Genomic DNA, 20,447 nt, shown 5'->3' with positions numbered 1-20,447 from the left:
TATCAGAAACTTATAGGAAACTCACCTTGTTGTACTAGCTTCAGCCATTTCTTCCACATCATTCTGCTTACTTGGTTTCTGTTCAAGATGCATAAGATGGAGCAATAGGGTCTAGACATTTAGTGTTAGCGATGGAGTATCGCATCCAGATATGTGTCTGGATAACCCTCGATGAAATCCTTCATTTTTATAGTAGAAAATGACAAATTTCTCATGTAACTATCAAGTTGTTTTGCAGTTTCCTTCAAAAGAGACTTAAAGATCATGTGATGGACATTATTTTGGGAGTATGCCACCTAATGTAACACTGTCTTGTCAATGCATCCCAACAAGTAGAAATCGTAAGCAGTATTCATGAGCTTTTTTAAAAGTGGCTGATTCATCCTAACTTGTCTCTAGCTGCCCATGCTCATAGCTTGCCCAAAAACCCACCCATATTGGTGTCTTGATTAAAAAACAGCATGCAGAAGTCCCTCTGAATAGTAGTTTACATGAGCAATCCGCCAGCCATCTCAAATCATGGTAAGCTACTGACAGTACTTCAGATGGCAGCATGAGATAGCAACTCCCAATCATGTCAAATGGCTGGTGACCATCAACTTCAGCTGAACTAGTGTTCAATTCACATCATACACAACTAAACTTTCATGAACCAATTCATGTACTAAAGCAGTGATTCCATACTGCATCACTGATTCACCAGCAACTGAGTGTTTTTCACACAAGACAAGCATTTACAGCTTGTCCACGTGCTTGGAAGCTGTCACTGGGATACATTGTACAAGAAGAGTGCTTTATAAACTGATACTTTATCCTTAGGATGATTCTATCATTCTGTTCACATGGCCTATCAGGTGTTGACCTGTATCCATGTTCATGAAATTCTGGCATAGGTGTTCTACCTTCACTACAATTTCAATTATTTGCACTATAGGACATTCAACATGTTGGTACAATTTGCAAGGTCCTTACACTTCTGCACACAGTTTTTGGGAGAGCACACAACAGATTGTTAAATTCAGGGAGATGCAGGTGGAAATGAATTTCAAGGAGGGTAACTTAACAGCACAATAACCCCTAACAGAACTTATGCTGTAGAATCTCTGCCGGCGGCCAAGCACAGCCACAAAGCTTCTTAACAGCCAGTGTTGATGTCCCGAGGAGCACCCATTACATTAAGCAACGCACATCCAATATTTGCATTCCAAGTTGTGAACAGAAGTGACACGGCACAGGTGTTTCCAGATACTAAAACAGAATTGCACTATATCTGATTTGGACATGCCTCAATGCATTTATGTAGCCACGAATTTACCAAGCATATAGACAAGACTAAGCCACCTGCAGGTGGTTGTACAGATGCAAGTCACCCCAAAAAATGTTTTCACATCCAAGAATAACTATGCATTGGTGTTAAACTATTTGGTGCCACCAACCATAGAGCAAAACAGTTCTGCATAAGTATCTTTTGAGTAAAGATGAGCACGCCAAGACTGAAAATGTTTGCAAAGGTCATCAGCTGAAGCATCAACTACAATCTGCCACTGTCTGCTTGCGTTGAAATTTGCTAGGATAAGTGTCTCCTTGTTTAGGATTTGTGACGTGAAAGTTAGCCGTTGTTGATTGGCTGGGATGTTGTGTTTGACCTGTAATGAAGGAATAATAAGGTCATGTAAATCATCTGAAAACAGAATTTTAAGGAAATTCACAAACATTACACATTTTTACTAGCTGACCTTGCAATAAAACTAGTAATTCTCTTTGGCCACAAATTGACTGCTGATTGAAAAAAGGAATTGATTAGACCAGAAAATAACGGGTAGCACTTTAATCCCTTTTATGCAGTCTCAATCCCGTCTAAAAAGGGCATGAAAGCAGCCAAAATCAGCAGGAAGCACAACATAGGGGGTGCTGTTGCCAGATGTGCACATGTACAAGTGTTTCTGATTGGAAACCCCCAAATGAAGGTGTGAATAATGAAATCCATGGATGAATATAAATAGATATAGAACTCAAGAAACAATGTCAGAAAGGGCAAGGACTGATGAGAGGAAATGCAGACAAGAGGGATGAGGACCAAAATTACCATGGCACACTAAGACTAGGGCTTCCTATCTATAAGCAAACCATATGATTGTATAAGAGAGAACAACATGGGGTCTTGAGATCCAAAATGGCTGACTCAAAAAATTACACAAGAAATGATCATGAAGAATATACCCTCTCAAACCCTAGGTGTCCTTTGGACAGATGATCCCTTTGGCAGTTTGACCCAAGGCAAGGAATCACCATCATGATGTGCTTTTGCAAAGCTAGTTCATGATGTGCATCAAGGTTCGGCTATTTCTACTCTTTGTGGTCAAGCATTCCATAAAACCAGCTGAATTATACCATTGACTACTAATGATCATCAACTGAAAACCAACAACTAATAATCAATCTCTGATGATCATACGTTGATGCAAACTAATGCAAACTGATGCAAATGTATAGTTTCAGAGCTACAATGAAAGCCATACCAATCTACATGCCAAACTGCAATGACAAGTACACTAGATAGTAACCTCATGGCAAACATACTGTCAACACAGTACCTTGGATGCATCTTAAATACATCCATCCATGATATACAAGAGTTGTCCAACACTGGAGGAGTGGAAGTGCTACCTCCCCCTTGAGCATCAAGCAATGTTCAAGATCCCTACTCTGCTAAACCTGATTGACCCAAGAGCTGAAAAGCCTCACAGTAAAGCAGCAATAATTAAGGATATGGTGTGCCAATACATCCTCTTCCATCCACTTAGCATACATTGGTGAATAATTCTGATGAAACTTCATTCAATATCTTCTGAAAACTTTACCTTCGATCTTTCTCTTTTTATGTGCCAAAATCCGCTCGAGTACCAATATCTCATCCAACTTCTCAAACTCTGACTAAATTCCAAGTTCCAACAGAAACATCCTCAGGCACATCACCATGAAAAGGCCTCAACCAACTCACACGAAAGGCATTATCTATCCACCAGTGTGGATGCGATTTCAACCTATATGCAACATCATTGATCCTCTCCAACAACTATAAGGGCCCATAATATCTCCTACTCAGCTTTGGATACAACCTCTCTCTACCTTTCATCCTTTTCAGCCTTGCCTTTTCAAAATTCAACAACACATTATCGCCATCTGCAAATTGCAAAGCACGTCTATGGTGATCAGGTGCCTTCTTTTGCTTCTCTTGAGACCTCTAAAGAGCATACTTAACCTTTGCATAGGCTACATCCACATTTTCTACATACTGATCAACCTCAAAGATCTTGTCCTTTGTGTGCAAAATAGAGAGCACCTTCTTACCACCTTCCACAATCTCAAATGGAGCTTTACTAATGCAACTATTGCTATATGTTATTGTATGCAAACTCTACCAAAGGCAAATACTACTCCCACTATGACTTATGCTCCAATATATAGCATCTCAAGAGATCAATCACTATAGAACTTGCCTCTTCTAACTGAACATTTGTTTGCAAATGGAAGGACAAAGAAAATTTCAGTGTGGTACCCATGTTTTCAAAAAGACCCTTCCAAAACAAACTAGTCATCCAAGGGACTTGATCACTGATAATCATCTGCAGCATGCTATGATACTTAAAGAAATGCTGTAAAAATAAGCGTGTCATATGACCATACTTTATCTCCTTCCTCACTGGAATGAAATGGGCATGATTACTAAACCTGCAAATAGTGGTCCATATCCCATCATTCCTCATAGGTATCCTAGGAAGCTCAATGTAGCAATGCTTTGCCAAGGCATATCAAGAATAGACAACGGCAGCAATAAACCTGGTACCTTTGCCTATCATACTTCACTTTCTAGCATACGATGCATGTTCTAATAAGTTGCTCAACAACATGTCTCAAATGTTACCATATATAGGTATTGATGTGTGTAAACAACCTTAGGACCGCTGGGGAACTTTTGACCCTCTTTAGGAGGCTCTTTTCCCCTACCTTGTATATATACCTATTCACTTTAGGACATACTTAGTCTTGTACATCTTCGCCTTATACATCCCTCAATACACTTTGATTTATGGTCTCTCAAGCTTATTAATCTCCTAGCTGTATGACTTGCATTCTGCAATCCTAAATCCAACTAGTATCAAAGAGGACTTCCATCTCTTGGGCACAGTCATCAACACCCATTGCTTGATTTCCTCATATTGGGACGAGATTAAACTAGCATTATCACATTGATATATACTGTAGGAAAGCACTTTAGGGGTTTGTGTCCTCATATTTAGATTTGGGTTTATTTTAACCTTCATTTGCACTACTTCTAGTACTGCGTGGACTATTTCATCATTTTGCGTAGAATTTTCAACATCAATCAATTCACAAATAAGAGCCCTTCCTGTCTCCTTCATACTGTGCTACATGGTACAAGTTGGTTTTGTGCATATTTTTCTCTATACAAGAAATTTTTGCATTGAGTAAAGTTAATGGCCATAGCTGGCAACAATGATATATTCCATATGTTGGTTGTTAAGGACAAGTTGGATGGAGCCAATTATGCACTATGGACTTATATAATATGTAATGTATTCGTTACAAAGGGGTTTTGAAACATTGTACATGGAATTGAAAGATGTCTTGGTAATATTGTGAAAGCTACAAGTGCGTAAGAAACAGCAGGAATAGATGTTATTGAGGATGTTGCAAGTTTTGCTCCAATTAATGTTAGAGCACCACCATCACCTACTCCTCAACAGATTCATTGGAATGGCAAAGAAGCAAAGGCTCATGCTTTGATTGCATTGTCTGTTAAACGTACCATGATCCCACATATTCGCTCTTGAAAGATAGCGAAGGATGCTTAGGACATACTTACATATTTATATCAAGGAAAAAATAAGACTTGTGTTGCTAGAGAGTGAACATATGGATGAAGGTGAATCCACTGACAATTTTTTGACAAATATCAAATATCTTAAGTAATTGATTGCTACAGATAAGATTTTGCCAGCAGACAATTCACTTGTACAAATTGTTCTCGATAAACTTCCTAATTCTTATCAGAGTTTTGCATCTACTCTTTGTTTAACAATGAAACGTAATCCAAATGCTTTGTCATATAATGAGTTGATTTCTATTTTGTTACAAAAAGAACAATCTAGGCAAAACAAGTCCATTATACCTGTTGTAGATCAAGCTTTTCTGGCTAGTCAAAGAGATCAGGGAAAAGTTCTTGTAGAAATCTACAAATGCTATTCAAAGTTCAAACAAAGAAGGTTGAAAAAAGGATGAGAAGAAAAAAGAGAGTTGAATGTTTTGTAGGTACTGTAAAGCAAAAGGCCGTGTTATTAAGGACCGTCCTAAATTGGATACAAAAGAAGCTGACAAGAAAAAGGCTAGTATGGCTGTTACAAATGCCTCTCCTTCTAAGTGAGAGTATGTAAATATTGTATAAAATACAGAGTGGGTGTTTAGTGCACAATGCAATTATGAACCTTCTTTATGATTCTTGCATATCTATTGTGGATTCCAATGTATGGTACTTTGACATTGATGCCACGAAGCATATTACTTCTTTACATAGTCTATTCACTTCTCTTTAGTCTACCCCTAAGGGTAGGGTTGTGACATGTATCAATAACTCCTCTTATCCTATTAAAATCGGTAAATTATATTGACTGCCATAAATGGCACTACTTTCACGTTTATGAATGTTTTGTATGTACCAAAGATCAAGAAGAATTTATTGTCAATTTCTCCACTTGCAAAGATTAGCTTGATTGTGAGGTTTATTGATGAAAAATGTACAATTCATGATCTCTCTTATAGTGATACAACTATTGCATCTAGTTCACTATGTTGTGGGCTCTAGTGATACAATTATTGCATCTAGTTCACTATGTCGTGATTCTACAAGCTCAATCATTATGGTAAGTGTGTGAAAGATATGGCATGTAGAGTTGCAAATTTGCAAGCTATCTTAAATCCAAAACTTTGGCATACACATTTTAATCATCTATATGTTGCTAGTTTGTTACATCTAAAAAAATCTAATATAGTGTCTTCATTGCCTACTCTTAAGACACCTAGAAAACACATATATAAAGGCTGCATATTGGGCAAAATGCAATGTCCTTCGTATCCAAAAGATGATTCAATGAGAGCTTTTCGCAAACTACAACTTGTACACAGTGATGTTTATGGTCCAATGCAGACAACATCTTTTCGCAACTACTTGTACTTTGTAACTTTTATTGATGATTATTCTAAACATACGTAGGTATATGATTTGAAAGCTAAGTCCAAAGTATTTTTATGCTTCAAATAGTTCGTCAACATGGCTAAAAATTTGTCGGGATATAAACTAGACATCCTTCATTCTCATCAAGGAGATGAGTATATGTTTAAACTTTAAGGAATTTAATGCATATCTTACTGAATGTGGAGTAAAATTTCAATGTATAGTGTCATATACACCACAACAAAATGGTGTAGCTAAAAGAAAAAATAGATCACTCATAGAGATGGCACGATGCATGATTAAGAGTCGAGCTTTACTACATAACTTCTGACTTGAAGTTGTTTTATGTGCAACCTATATACTTAGCAAGGATCCCACTGAGGCTTTGCAATCTATCACTCTATATAAGGCCTAGCATAGCAAAAAATCATATGTGGCTCACTTGTGTGTTTTTGATTGCTTAGCTTGTACTTTGGTACTAATGCAACAAGGTAAGAAGTTGTATAACAAGGCTGTGAAATACATTTTGGTTGCGTACAGTAATGAAAGCAAAGGTTATAAACTATACCATCCACAAAGTAAATGTATCTTGGTGAGCCGTGATATTGACTTTATGGAAGATATTGTCCAACCTTTGCTTTCATGTGCGAAAGAGATAGATGTACGCTCATAGGATACCTATGACACCTTGTTACCTCTTTTTAGTGATGTATTGTCACATGCAATACCAAATAAGGCATTTTTCAGCCTATGCAAGTTTCTCATGACAACACAAATTGGCATTTTTTCTAATGCAAATTTAAACGATACACTTCTTAATGAGAGAGTAAAGATTGAGCAATCGAAGACTATGCCAAATTGGACTGATGTAAACATTGTGTGTTAGTAAGTTAGATACACCATTGACTAGTCGCACTCATTTAGGCTCTCATCAAGATTTTTGGACAAAACTGGCATATTTTTTATATTTTGGATATTATTTATTATAATTTTCCTAAAAAGCTATGGAAACTTCTACAACAGGGTGTCATGTAAAAAAAGCAAGTGGCTTTTTCAGTCAGTTTTGGAGATTTAATGCTATTCAATGTTGAAATGACTTAGTTTTTTGGATGATTTTTGTTGTTTTTTAGGCTTGAATGGTTGAATTTTAATGGATTTTGAATGATATTTAGTTGTTTTGAAAGAAATTGTGAAAATGTTTTGATGAGGTTGATTATATTTTGGAAGCTCATGATATTTTATAGTAGAGATATGAGGCTTTGTGGTATTCGGATACATTCTATTGAAGTTCTGATTGGTTTTGAGAGCTTCTATTTTGTTTTGTTTTTCTTCTGTATGAAGCATGGAGTAATGATTGATGAAGGTTGAGATTGTTTGAAAACTCATTGAATGGTTTTTTATAGTTTTGAATGATTTTAGTATGAGTTGTGATTCTAATGTTTTCTATTGACCTTCTATAATCCTCTGTTGAGCTTCTGTAGAGCCTCTGTTCTTGTTCTATTCTATATGTCTCTGTAAATGTTCTGTGAAATATATGTGTGACTTTGAAAAAGTTTTCTAGCTTTGAAAATAGGTGAATGTAAGTTCAAAAGAGCTCAAAGAAGTAGAAGCAGCAGCTGTTGAAAACTCAAAAAAAGACTGGAGTGAAGTGATAGTGATGAGCTATGAAGAGTCACTATAGTGGCTCTAGTGACTTTTCATATCAAACACACCTTTTGAAAGAGACATCCACAACCAAAGAAGGGTTATTATGAGTGATTATTTAGTATTGTAGTGAGGAGATAATATATTATTGATTAAGAGAGAGAGAGAGAGAAAGAGAGAGTCAAAGATAGTCAATTCTATACAAAACAATGTATCTACATATAGATTGTAAGAGAAAGTTATGAAAACTTTGAAAATGAATCATATGTGATATCTTTCCATTCAAAGTGGAGTATTATTTTGTATTTTTAATGTCTAACGATGAATTGTATAAAGAATATGAAGAATATGATGGATTTTGTTAAAGTTAAAACCGTGGGAGAATTGTTTTTATAAAGCTGCGTAAAGATTTCTTGTTCTTGATATTGTTTTCTTTGTTGAGATCATATAAAAGATGAAAAAGATTGTTGTTGATAATACGATATAGATTTTCTTATAGTAAAAACCCCGTTTCCTTGGTATTTCTTTTGGGGCTCCAAATGCAAAAAGAAGAATTAGTGGAATCACACATGTCGCAATCGCAGTTTACAAGCAGAAAACAATACTCCGAAATAAAGAGAAGAAGAAAGAGTGATCTAGAAGATTTCTGACTAGATGGCCTATAGTTTTACCCCCCTTTCGTAGCCAGCGGAAACATCAGATTTGCGATTTGAGCACCAAATTGCATCTTGGAAGCTTCACATTGCTGATTTTACCAAGGTCCCCTCCATAAAGAGCTTTTATTCTTAGCCACAGCTCTTCTTCTCTAATTTAGCTATAAATAAAAGGCATGAAGAGCACTTGAGAGAGGTCCAAGCAAGAGGGGAGAGGCCATTCTCAGGAGTATCGAGCAAGAGGGAAAAAAAGAAAGGAAGGTAGAAGGATATCCCCCCTCCCCCTCCAGAGGCTGCGAGAGGGAGCTAGAGGGGGGGGGAGAATTAGAAAGAGAGAGGAAAGAAGATCCCGAGAGACTACGAGAGAGGAAATTAGAGAGCGAGTTAGAGAGGAAATGAATTAACTCAATCTCCCCCTGTCTCAGTCTTCAACTCGGCAAGCTGCTTTCACGCTCTCCCATCCCAAATTCATTCCACCTCTATCTCTCGAACCCGCTTACGAACAATGGCTCCAAAGCAACGAGACGGAAAGACCATGAAATCCACCGCAACTAGTCAAAAAACGGATATTGCCAAAGATATGTGAATACCCAAGGTTGTCGAAATTGCCACTACCAATGGAACATAGGGCATGGCGAACGCAAACGCAAGCAAAGACGAAATTCCCAATGATATCGTGTCAAACCAGGTTGTTCACAACTCAGAAACAGACTATTATTTTCATATAGCCACATAAAATAATAAGGTTTTTTTCTAAATTTTACATAAAATGTTAGCTTCAATATTTACACTTACACGAGATGTCAATTTCATCTAGAGAGCATATTAATACATGCACAAACGGTTAACTACTACCTATGATTTGTAGATAGATTAATTCGAAATTATAATTTGTAGAATCATGATGGATATAGTTGCAAAAGGTTATTGCACGAAATGAGTAAAGGACGTTATGCACACTCGAGATTAGTAAAATAACTCTATATATTCATTACCAAACGCGACAATAATTAGGAGTTGATTAATGCTTAAAAAGTGAAAGTCTATTTAAAGAATCTTGTAAATCATCTCATTAAATTATTATCGCAATATTTTTCTAAGTACCAACTAAAGAAAATTCGCTTATGCTGGGTAAGCAAGCCCCAAATGGAAAATTTGTGTCTTGCTTAACAATGTTGAAAGATTTATACTTAACACTTATTTATAGGAAGAAAAATCCTCGTTAGAATGTAAGGTTACCTTGGGTTAAGAATCTACCTTGGCTATGTGAAGCTATAAACTGCACGATGATGTGATTGTCATTGTTTGAAAGGATTATTTGTGTTTGCTAGAATCTAGATCTCTAGTTAAAAACATTGACAAACAAGATAAAAAGAAAGATCACGCTAGGCTACCCCTAAGCTAGTTGCGAGACCCTACTCCAAGGGGGTCATGATTATCACTTCGAGAGGATTAGACCGGCTCCGTATCGGAAAGTCTGTCCGTAGGGATAAGCTGGAGCAGTAGAAAATGTGGATGCTTCATTACTTCTAGAATCTGACGAGCCCCTTCGCAACCCATGATAGGATCCTAGAACCCTAATACTAGTTACAAGGGAGGAATCTTGGTGGACAGAATACCCTAGTGAAATTTTGTAAATCTTACACAGGATCGGAAAGATGAAAATTATAATAAGCTTCCAATATAATAAAGGTATTTGTTTTTTATTCAATGGTTGTTTAAATTATATGTATGTTCGTAAAATAAATTACGTGAAGGAACCTGTGATTTGACGGACTAATTAAGGAAGCTGGTTGTATATGTTTCAATAAATGTGTTGTAGGTAATTAAAAAACTAAAGATGATACTGTCATCAAAGGAAAGCGGGTAGACATGACCCCCAATGGGTCCGTCCAACGGTAGGGTGGTCCCAATTAGCTGGGAGCTTTTCCAAATCGACGATAGAAATAGGAAGACGATAAATTGACCGACTAGTCGTTAGGCAGAACTGACTTGCATTGTTTTAGGGGGTCAAAATGGGATTTTGCCTTATGGACAGGAGAGTTGACGTACCTTACTCCCTTCCGTCTCCCATTCTCTTCGAACCAAGTGCAATGGTAAGTCCGCTTCAGTTCGAGTAATCCTGTAGGAAGTGGAAACTCGAAATTATTGACACTAGCTGGGTGTTAGGAGACTCGTTTGATTTTAGGAACCCAGAAATTTAGGTTGATCCTAGTGGGTTTGGTCAAAACTCTTCCGTTGCGATGTAGACTTAGTAGGGCCTAAGTGACAAATCTCGTGATACTCCAAGGGAGCGCCGAGCATCGTCATTTTGGAAAACCTACTAATGGACTACTAAAAGGTGCACCTTGGATTGAGACTGGCGAACACCTCACAGTTTGTGATCATTCAATCTCTTTCGCTACAAATTTCAAACCTGAACTTCTAAAACTTTCACCTACGATATAATAAGTTTTTAACCTTCCCAACCATTTGCACACTATTTTAGGCTTATGTGTTGTTTGTTTGATGTTTGGGCAACTTGCAGCTAACAAATTGCCATGGCCTCTAATCCTAATCGGCGCCATGTTACTCTTTTATTTTTAAAAAACTCCTAGGAGGGGTCAAGTGGATCTAAAAAATGTAAATGCATTTATTGTGGCATGGTAAAAGCAAAAAGTATCACTAGGATCAAAGACCATCTTGCTCATGTGCCGAGAAAAGATACAGCTCCATGTACAAATGTACCAAGAGATGTGAAGCTTTCTCTTGATTATGGAGAAGGCAACGGCTTGGTCTTCCGATGGTTGATGCAAAATAAAACCAAGGCTTAGCCACAACTCAAGAGGAGAGTAACACAAGTACAGTTGGGCCATCAAAGAGAAGTAGGGTCGCATCAACTCATGCTACAAGTGTCTCAGTTTCAGCTTCGGTCTCCAACTTCAAGAGGTTCATTACAAAGGGCTAGCACACAGATTGTACGCAAAAGCAAGCCATAGCTGAAACAACTCAAGAGTTGATGAGATTATTCATTAGGTGTGTCATTCCCTTCCACGTGGCTAAAACAAAGCAATGGAAGTGAACCATAAGAGCCACCAGTCGCATTGAATGTGAATGGGAGGGCCCACCCTCAAAGGCACTATGCACACAGGAGCTCAAGAAGGAGAAGGCATGAATTGAGGTTTAGTTAAAACCATTAAAAGATGCATGGAAGAAGTATGGGTGCACCATCTTGTGTGATGGATGGCTTGACGTCCATAGGAGATATGTGTATAATGTCATGGTCTCATGCTATAAGGGCACTATGTTTATGAAGGCCATTGATGCCTCTTTGCCAAGCCTTATTGTGATAGGTGCATTTATATGGCAGCACTTACAGGATGTCATCTTGCAAATTAGGCCCGAATATGTTGTGCAAATTGTGACTGATAATGGAAGCAATTGTGTTTTCATTGGCAGCATGTTAAACGAGGAGTTTCCAACCATTGTATGGACGTCGTGTGCTTCTCGTTCTATTGATCTTTTGATTGAGGATATCGGCAAAATTCAATGGGTTGAGGCCATTTTCAGCATTGCCACAAGTATAGTCAATTTTGTGAAAAGAATGCCCAAAATCCTTACCATCTTTCGCTCATTAAGCCACCTTGAGCTCTTAAAACCCTCTCCCACCATATTTGCCTACATCTTTATTGTACTTGAGAGGTTGGTGCGCATTCACAAGGAGTTAGTGCGCACTATATGGTCCATAAAGTTCATGCAGTGGGATGAGTATGATTATCCAAAGACCATGGCATTTCGGTGCAATGTCATGAATGATACTTGGTGAAAAGAGGTGGAGGCTACGGTGAGAACTCTCAATCCTATCTACACAATGATATACATCACTGATATGAAGGGTAGCACCATGGGTCTCCTTTATGAGTATATGGATAAGATAGGAGAGGCTCTCAAAAAGGACTTTTTGCCCTTGGACAAGTAAGTAACTCTTTATTTTGCAAATTGATATTATATTTGAATAACCATTCTTGAATTGACATTTCACATGTTTGTTCAATGTTGACATCTTGATTCTTTAGGATTGCTCAAATTATAGTCGTATGGGAGAGAAGATGGAATTGATTTCATAGACGAATTCATGCAATGGCCCATGTCTTGCATCCTCTTTGGCAAGATGATGGTCAATGTGAGAGTGAGGAGCTATAGGAGGGATTCATGGAGTATAGGACAAAGGTGACATGTGGTGATATGTCAGTACTTCAAAGAATTGAGAATGATCTCTTAACATTCCGCAATGAGAGCTTGCATTTTGGTAGAGAGACTGCAAAGTTAAGAGAGACTTAACTTCAATCCGTCTCATGGGGTGGAAAAAGTAGAAAAAGGGTGAACCCATACTAGTACTTTGCAACCCCAAGTATTCTTTATTATAGATAATGTCATCTATATAATTAATTATCATTGCACTGTTTAATTTTTATGGCTTTATTTGTGTTTCTATTTGAATGATGATTTATAGAAACGCATTGCTATACAAGTGCACTCACAAGACTATAGCTTACGCCCTTGTGAGAGAAATTGGAGTACTCCGGTCATTCTCCATATAAAGAAAAGGAATTAGCTTACCAATGGTCAATTAGAGAGCTTAGCTTTTTGTCATTGTAACCTCCAACTACTTAAGAGAAAAGCCATTCATCCCGAGCCAACGTAGGTGATGATATTTATAATTTCCTAATAGCTTATGGTCTTTGACACTTAATGTCAATTTTAAAGATGACATATTTTTCTTTCTCTATGTCAAATAAAACACAAGTAAATTTTAACAAGATCGATTTAGAGAATGTGAAGCTTATTCCAGACAGCACACAAGAGAAGCACGATGTATACTCCATGCTCTATGAGGAGATGATAGCCCCGAGCCTTACCACATACAGCAGGACTACTACACAGCATCAGAGAGCCATCGATGGAGCTAGTACTTTAGTTGTTCTAGGAGATTTAGAGACTTCTCATGCTTCTAGCTCATCAGCTAATGTAGATAGCGATAAGCCAAAGGAGGATTAAGATAACAGCAACTCCATTGGTGTAGATGATGATTTTGTGGATACTTGATTTCACTTTGCTCATGTTTCTTTCCATAGTTGGCCAGTGACCCCTTTATCATTTTGACATTTAGTCTTGACGCTTGAGTCTTTAGATTACCTTTTTATAATGTATCATTTATCTACTATGATCTATCGTTGCTCACATTGTTATGAGACTCATGAACTTAACTTTTGAGTTTTGAGTAATGATTCTTGGATAACAGACGTTATGACGTTACACTTTTAATTCAAGTTTTATGTAATATGCCACATGTTGACTATTTTGTTTCAAAATAATGTAAGTTATTTTGGATTACAGCTTGCACCCTCTAACCTTGCCCAAAAAATTAATTGTGCCCATCCACAATTAAATTGGCTAGGCCATTTTGACCCCCAAGTGGTCCTATGCATTATTTGACCCCTAAACTAGAAATAATTAATTAATTAATGCCAAGTTTCTAGAGTCACCATACATATTGGTCAAATACTGACACTAGGTAGTACCTAGTAAGTACACCTTTTGCCCACTAACTTCTCAACGTCCTTGGGCCTTCATTGTGAAATAGCTAACTTGCACCTCACATTTGCATATTTGACTAACAACTTCATCAAATACTAAGCAAAGCATCAAAATTTCATTTTCCTATCCTCTAAGCAACAAATTGTTGTGTTAAACTACAAAGATCCCTTCTTCAATCTGAGCGCACACTAAGCAACAATCACATGTCTTCCAAGGGCAACACTGCATTTTGCAATCCCAACAATCAAGTCGCATCCTCCTCATCATTTTCAACATAGTTGTAGAGTATGAGCAATACGATACCAAACAGTACAATAAAATGCAGTCCTAAATGGTACCTTAAGATTTTCTAAGGTACTGAACAATATTCGTAGTTACCTGCAACGTGGAACGAGAACGCGAACGGGAACGGGAACGGGAACGCCCCATGTCAAGGAACAGGAACAAGGGGAACAGCGCATCTTAAGTGCTCCAAATGTCCCAAGCAGCCCTGCATACACCAAATTGCTCCCTAGTACTACAAATTTCCCAAATTGCACCGAATGCCTCAAAATTGCCTTGACTGCCCCAAATTGCTCTCAATGCCCCATAAATGCCACAAATTCCCAAATGCCTTGAATACCCCTCTAATGGCCCCAATAACCCTAAATGCTTCAAATTGCCCCAAATACCCCAAAATTGGCTCAATTACCCTTGTAGCTCTAAATTGCCCTAAATTGCCTCAATCGCCCCAATTTTCCTTGAAATTAGACAATATAAATGGGTGACTACCTTGAAATTGAGGACAAGGCTGAAATTTGGTTGTGATTTGCAAGAGTTGGTGATGCATCAAATGTGAACCCTAGTGGACTCATGATTGGCTTGTGACTTGTCTTGATGCTTTGAGTCTTCAACCCATGAGAGAGAAAGAGATTATTAGGGGGTGCACATTAGGCAATGGAGATAGATGAATAAGTGGCAAAAGAAGCGTAACACAAGCAAGAAGAAAAAATAGGAAAATACATCAATTTTTTGCCAACCAGCTTGGAACAGCCATTCCAAACAAGGAAATGCAAAGGGAACGATAAGCAACCACAAGTAATGGGCCTAGAAACCACAAGATGTTCCACCTCCTAGGAGGGTATGAAACGCGTTATGCCATTCCTACAAGCCGGATCAGCCGTTCCTTGTTTCTATGACCATATTAGTACCCAAAACAAAAAGGATCAACTTGATTATTTTAGACTAAAGTCGATAGAATAGATGTTTAAAGTCTAAATAGCAATGCCATTAGAGTATATAAGATGAATACTTGAGGTAACATACCAAAACCCCGTGCTGCATGAGCAACATGTACTATTGTTACAACTTACAAGTACATAGTGTTGAGAAACCCTTCTCCCACAGTTTGTGTTTTTGCGTTTCTACGTTTTCGTTTAGGGTTTGCTGCCCCAAAAAGGGGCACCATCCTAGACTGACTGTGCCTATTTATAGGCCATTCTCTCATTCATTCCTTACGGCTGATTCATTTAGTCCATCACCTCTTCTCTCCAACCTCTCCACTACCCTCACACCCCTTCAAGAGGACATTGCAGTTCGTTGTTCGTGGTTGTCTTCATCATCTTCCTTGTGCTACGGCACCCTTGTTCCCTTGTATCACATTCACTCCATGATTCAGAACTTCATCATTCCATTCATCACAGTTTCTTCTCTCTTCTCTTCTCTTCTCCATGTTTGCCAAGTTCACTCCGTGTTCCTCCCCGCAAACCCTATTGTCTTGCTAGTACATCATCTTTTGACATGGTATCAGAGCTGGATCTGCTCAAACAACGGCAAAGATCCTCCACTCCAGTGAAGGCAAAGACCGGTGGCGGATTCAGCATCCACTTCTCTTCTTCTTCCACTACAACAACATCCTAATTGGCAGCTGCTCCCTCTTGCGTTTGTTGTTTTCCAATCTATGTTTAGGGCTGCTGCTGCTGCCTCCACCTCCCTATTGCTGGCAGCTGTTCTCTACAACCTAGCTGCAGATTTTCTCTCCTCAACCTATTGCAGCAGAATTTCTTTCTCCACTACCTGCGTTTGCTGTTTTCTCTCTCCTACAGCCTGCGTTTTTAGTCTTTCTCTCTCCTCACCTGCGTTTTTCTACTGGTTGAAACCTCTTACTGCTGGTCGCATTCTCCTCCCACTAGCAGCTCACTTCCAGCCCTTCCACTGCCCTCCTAGCCCTTGAGGTGGACATTGCAGTTCATGGTTCATGGCTGATCTCTTCCTTCTTCAACAAGGCACACTAGTACCCATAGCTTCTTTACCAACAAATGACCAGACTATTGGGTGCTCCTACTGTGGCATCACCGAACACACCACTGATGCTTGCCGACTTCGACCTTTGCTCCCCACCCCCCACCCCCCGAGTATATGTGTCTCCCATCCGGCACTACCTTTGCCACCTCTCCTTTCTAGGCCATAGAGATCGTTCTGCATCGGCTATCAAAGTACTATGCTCAAGGCAATAAGATGCATCCGATGCACACTTAGTCCTTTCGACCACATGGAGGATTGATTGGCGCTACGACCTCCTGGAGATCATCGCAATGCCAGCGGCAATCTTCTCCTACCCATTTTCGAGTACAGTGGCTACCACTGCACGTGGTTTTGCAGTCCGCTCCATCGAGAGATAGTGATTGTTTGATACCATCTCCTCGTCAGTCCACTCCTTCGAGAGACAGTGGTTGCTCGACTCCTTCCTCTTCTTCAGCTTCCCGGCCCGCTCCATTGAGAAGCAACTATTATTGCCCACTCATTGCTCAGTCTGAGCCCCACCCTTCATCCTCGCCTACTTAGGTTTAAGAGGCCACCTCTGGGAGTTCTTCACCACCCCACATATCTTCTTCGGCACAATCGGCCACACTTCATCCTCAAACATTTCGGAGTCCGTGATCCATGAGTTTTTGGATTCCCTACCTACCTCAGAGGGGGGTTCAGAGAGGGATGATCTTTCTTTGCCCTCCGAGGGGGCATCTACATCTACTACGACTTCAGAGGGGAATCCTATTCCTCCAGTTTCAAAGGGGGTCCCCACCCACCGCTCGATCCTTCATACACCTTGGCAGCGGCCTTTTACCTTCTTTTTCTACCCTTGGATGGGATGGCTTCCTTCCAGCGGTCATCTCACCTATTGATACCCAAGATCTCAAGGATCTACCTAAATCGAGGCCTTGGAGGTTTAGCCGCGACTTAGTGATGAGGCCTTCGTATTCCTTCTTGCATGGATACATGGAGCTAGTGGCTTCTCTCCCAAGGTTGAGTTTCGGATTCTCCTGTTCACTCTGTCTATTATTCTTTACTACAGGTTAACTTTCAGGTGGAAATCTTGGATCTTAGGGATCCTCTACATCTTCTTCCTCCTCTTCTTCTTGCCTTGGTCACTTGGTCAACATGGAGCCAACTCCCGAGATCATGTACGGGCATATCCTTATGGTTCTCCGCACCACACAAAGTCTGACATTCCTCCTATGCATTGCACGTTTTCATCATCTTTGTACTAGGGCACTTGGGCAAGTGAACAATTTTCCCAAAAGGGACGCTCTCCAAGTAGCACTTGTTGCATGAGCATTCTTCAACATGTAGCATTCCATCTCCACCTCACTCTTCTCTTGTTCCCCTTTTTGGGCCTAAGAGGGGGTGTTGAGAAACCCTTCACCTGCAGTTTGCGTTTTTGCGTTTTGTGTTTAGGGTTTGCAGCTCCAAAAAGGGGCACCATCCTAGACTGACTACGCCTATTTATAGGCCACTCTCTCATTCATTCCTTACGGCTGATTCATTCAGTCCATCACCTCGTCTCTCCAACCTCTCCACTACCCTCACACCCCTTCAGGAGGACATTGCGGTTCGTGGTTCGTGGCTGTCTTCATCATCTTCCTTGTGCTATGGCACCCTTGTTTCCTTGTATCACATTCACTCCATGATTCAGAACTTCATCATTCCATTCATCACAGTTTATTCTCTCTTCTCTTCTCTTCTCCATGTTTGCCGAGTTCACTCCGTATTCCTCCCCGCAAACCCTACTATCTCGTTGGTACGTCATCTTTTGACACATAGATGGGAGTGGATATATCATACATGAATGATCATATAAATAAGAGAAGTGTAGGCTTGAGAGAGAAAGAGGCTAGAGAGAGAGAAGCTTGAGAAAGAAATATATTTATATGTCTCCAAATAGCCAAAATGGCCTATGAGACAAAGAAATGAGTGCGTCTAACCATGTCATCTCGACTGGAGAGCAACAATGAAAATGAAGATAACCAACTATGACTACTACAAGTATAAACCATCATCATGTACAAAATGATCTCTTGATAATCCTTTAGCTAACCTATAGGATCCCACGCTGATCATGTACCATCCTGTAGACCATCATCATGTACAAAATGATCTCTCAATGATCCTTCAGCTAACCTGTAGGATCCCAACCTGATTAATCTAACTCTCTAGAAACAATGTCATGGGGTGATCCAAGACATGGAATCCACTCAGGGGAGGTACTTGTCTCTAATGGTGAGCAATGATGGCTCAAATTTGGCAAAGGTAAGAATGTCGAGCACGACAACAAGGTGGTAGGTGTCATGCTCTACAGAGTATGGCTGCCTAATCTACTCTTACCCCTCTTAACTCATGGATGGTTTGGTAGCACTGTTGTAGTGATAGCATCTAGATGCATGTAGTGAGCTAGCTCTGGAGCTAGCACTGAAAAACTCTATAAGGGCCCGCTTGCATGTTGACTCCATCTATTTTTGTCTTGCCCCTTAGAAGCTTCTCTATATGCCCGGATCTCCAATAAGAGCAATCCTAAGCATCTCTGATCCTCACACTCCATCACCCTGTGGAGAGACCCAGACCCCTCTTGAAAAAGGCAATGAAATCAACCTCTATGCTTTAATCTCATAATATATAGTACATCTACAAATTAAGTGCTCCTCAAATTCAACCTCCTGGTGGCATAACTAGCAAGTGCATGCATCCTCAAACGTGTGTATATCGTCTTGTCTCAATCTTGAACTAGTGCGATGATGTCCGTGACTATCCAATAGTCCATGTATCCCCTAGGAGAGGTGGATGTCCGTGTATGTTGGCCTGACAATGAATCCTTCTACCGACACATGTAGGAAGTGATGCTAATATTGTGTCATCTTGGTACCAAGGCACTCTAGGGGATGCACCCATGTACGATTTATATCAATCCTCACAATATCTACCTTGATCACTAGATTCCACTTTGTATTTGTGAGATGTAAATATGGGCAATCCACACCATCCTTGAGTAGTGGAAGTGCATCCATCTCTAATCCATGTGTCCTAAACCATGATTAAATCTCTACATACCATCAATGTGTATTCCCAATCTCCGCTAACTATTTGGAAAGAGTCAATACCAATCATGGATATCTATATCTAGGGAGCTCCCATATTCTCTGTAAAAAAGTTACGACCTCAAATAATGCCTCTATGACAGCAAGTGCTGCTCCAATCTCTGTTCTAATAATCTCATGAGGTGTCAATGGTTAGCTTCATATCACGCAAGCAATCATCATCACTAGTGGCCTCTCAATACTCTTCAAAGTCTTTTTGAAAAAACCTAGTCCCCATAGTGGGAATCCGTATAGCAAAGCTGGAATGACCAATGTATCAAATAGCCATAATTTAGTTCAAGGTTCCTAAAATTGAGTGAGAGAGAGAGAGAGAGAGAGAAATGTTAGCAATCTAGTCAGCTCGTGTGTGAGTCTGGGCTATGCTTGATATTACTGGGTAATTTAGGCATTTTATAGTGTTCATTTTAGTGATTATTTAGGTATTTATTGCTGACCGAACAGCATTAAATGCTGGCCAACCAGCTGCCATATTTGGCATATTTTGGGCCTATTTATTCAGTGGCTCCTCCTCCTCCTCTCATTCAATTATCATCATTCTTCAGGTGGTCTTCCTGTTGGAGGGAGGAGCCAGTGCCAGTGCCCACACAGCTAGTGACTCACTGTTGTACGCATCATTCTCGTGTTTGGTATATGGATTCCATTTCCCGAGCACATCTCTGAGTTCTCTTCCTTTGCAGTGTTCTTTTGTTTTTTTGTCTTGGTTTCAACAGTCTATTTCAGCATTTGTCTATCCTTCCATTGCTACACCACTTTGGACATGGTATCAAATTATAGGATCTAGGTTCCGGCTGTGATTTTTCTACCGATTATATGTTCTTCTTTCCCCTCCTGATCAGGCATGCGTTTTTTAGACCAACAACCTGAGTTTTCAGCCTACACCTAGCTTTCAACCTGCAATCATTAGTGTGCTGC

At 39.5% G+C, this 20,447-nt stretch overlaps 1 protein-coding gene across 2 annotated transcripts in view; it reads right to left on the bottom strand.

Annotated features, from left to right (window-relative positions):
• Window positions 1–20,447, bottom strand: part of LOC148012810 (uncharacterized) — a 71,549-nt gene that overhangs the window by 31,860 nt on the left and 19,242 nt on the right. For both annotated transcript variants that reach the window (XM_087669619.1, XM_087669620.1), the window contains exon 4: window positions 1,437–1,646. In XM_087669619.1, the coding sequence (XP_087525745.1) occupies window positions 1,437–1,646 (210 nt within the window). The remainder of the gene's footprint in view (window positions 1–1,436; window positions 1,647–20,447) is intronic.

This window comes from Lygodium microphyllum, chromosome 27 (genome assembly GCF_053477565.2).
Source record: "Lygodium microphyllum isolate KBCC chromosome 27, Lygodium_microphyllum_v1.1.10, whole genome shotgun sequence".
NCBI classification, from domain to species: domain Eukaryota; kingdom Viridiplantae; phylum Streptophyta; class Polypodiopsida; order Schizaeales; family Lygodiaceae; genus Lygodium; species Lygodium microphyllum.
This window is presented reverse-complemented; position numbering and strand designations above follow the sequence as displayed.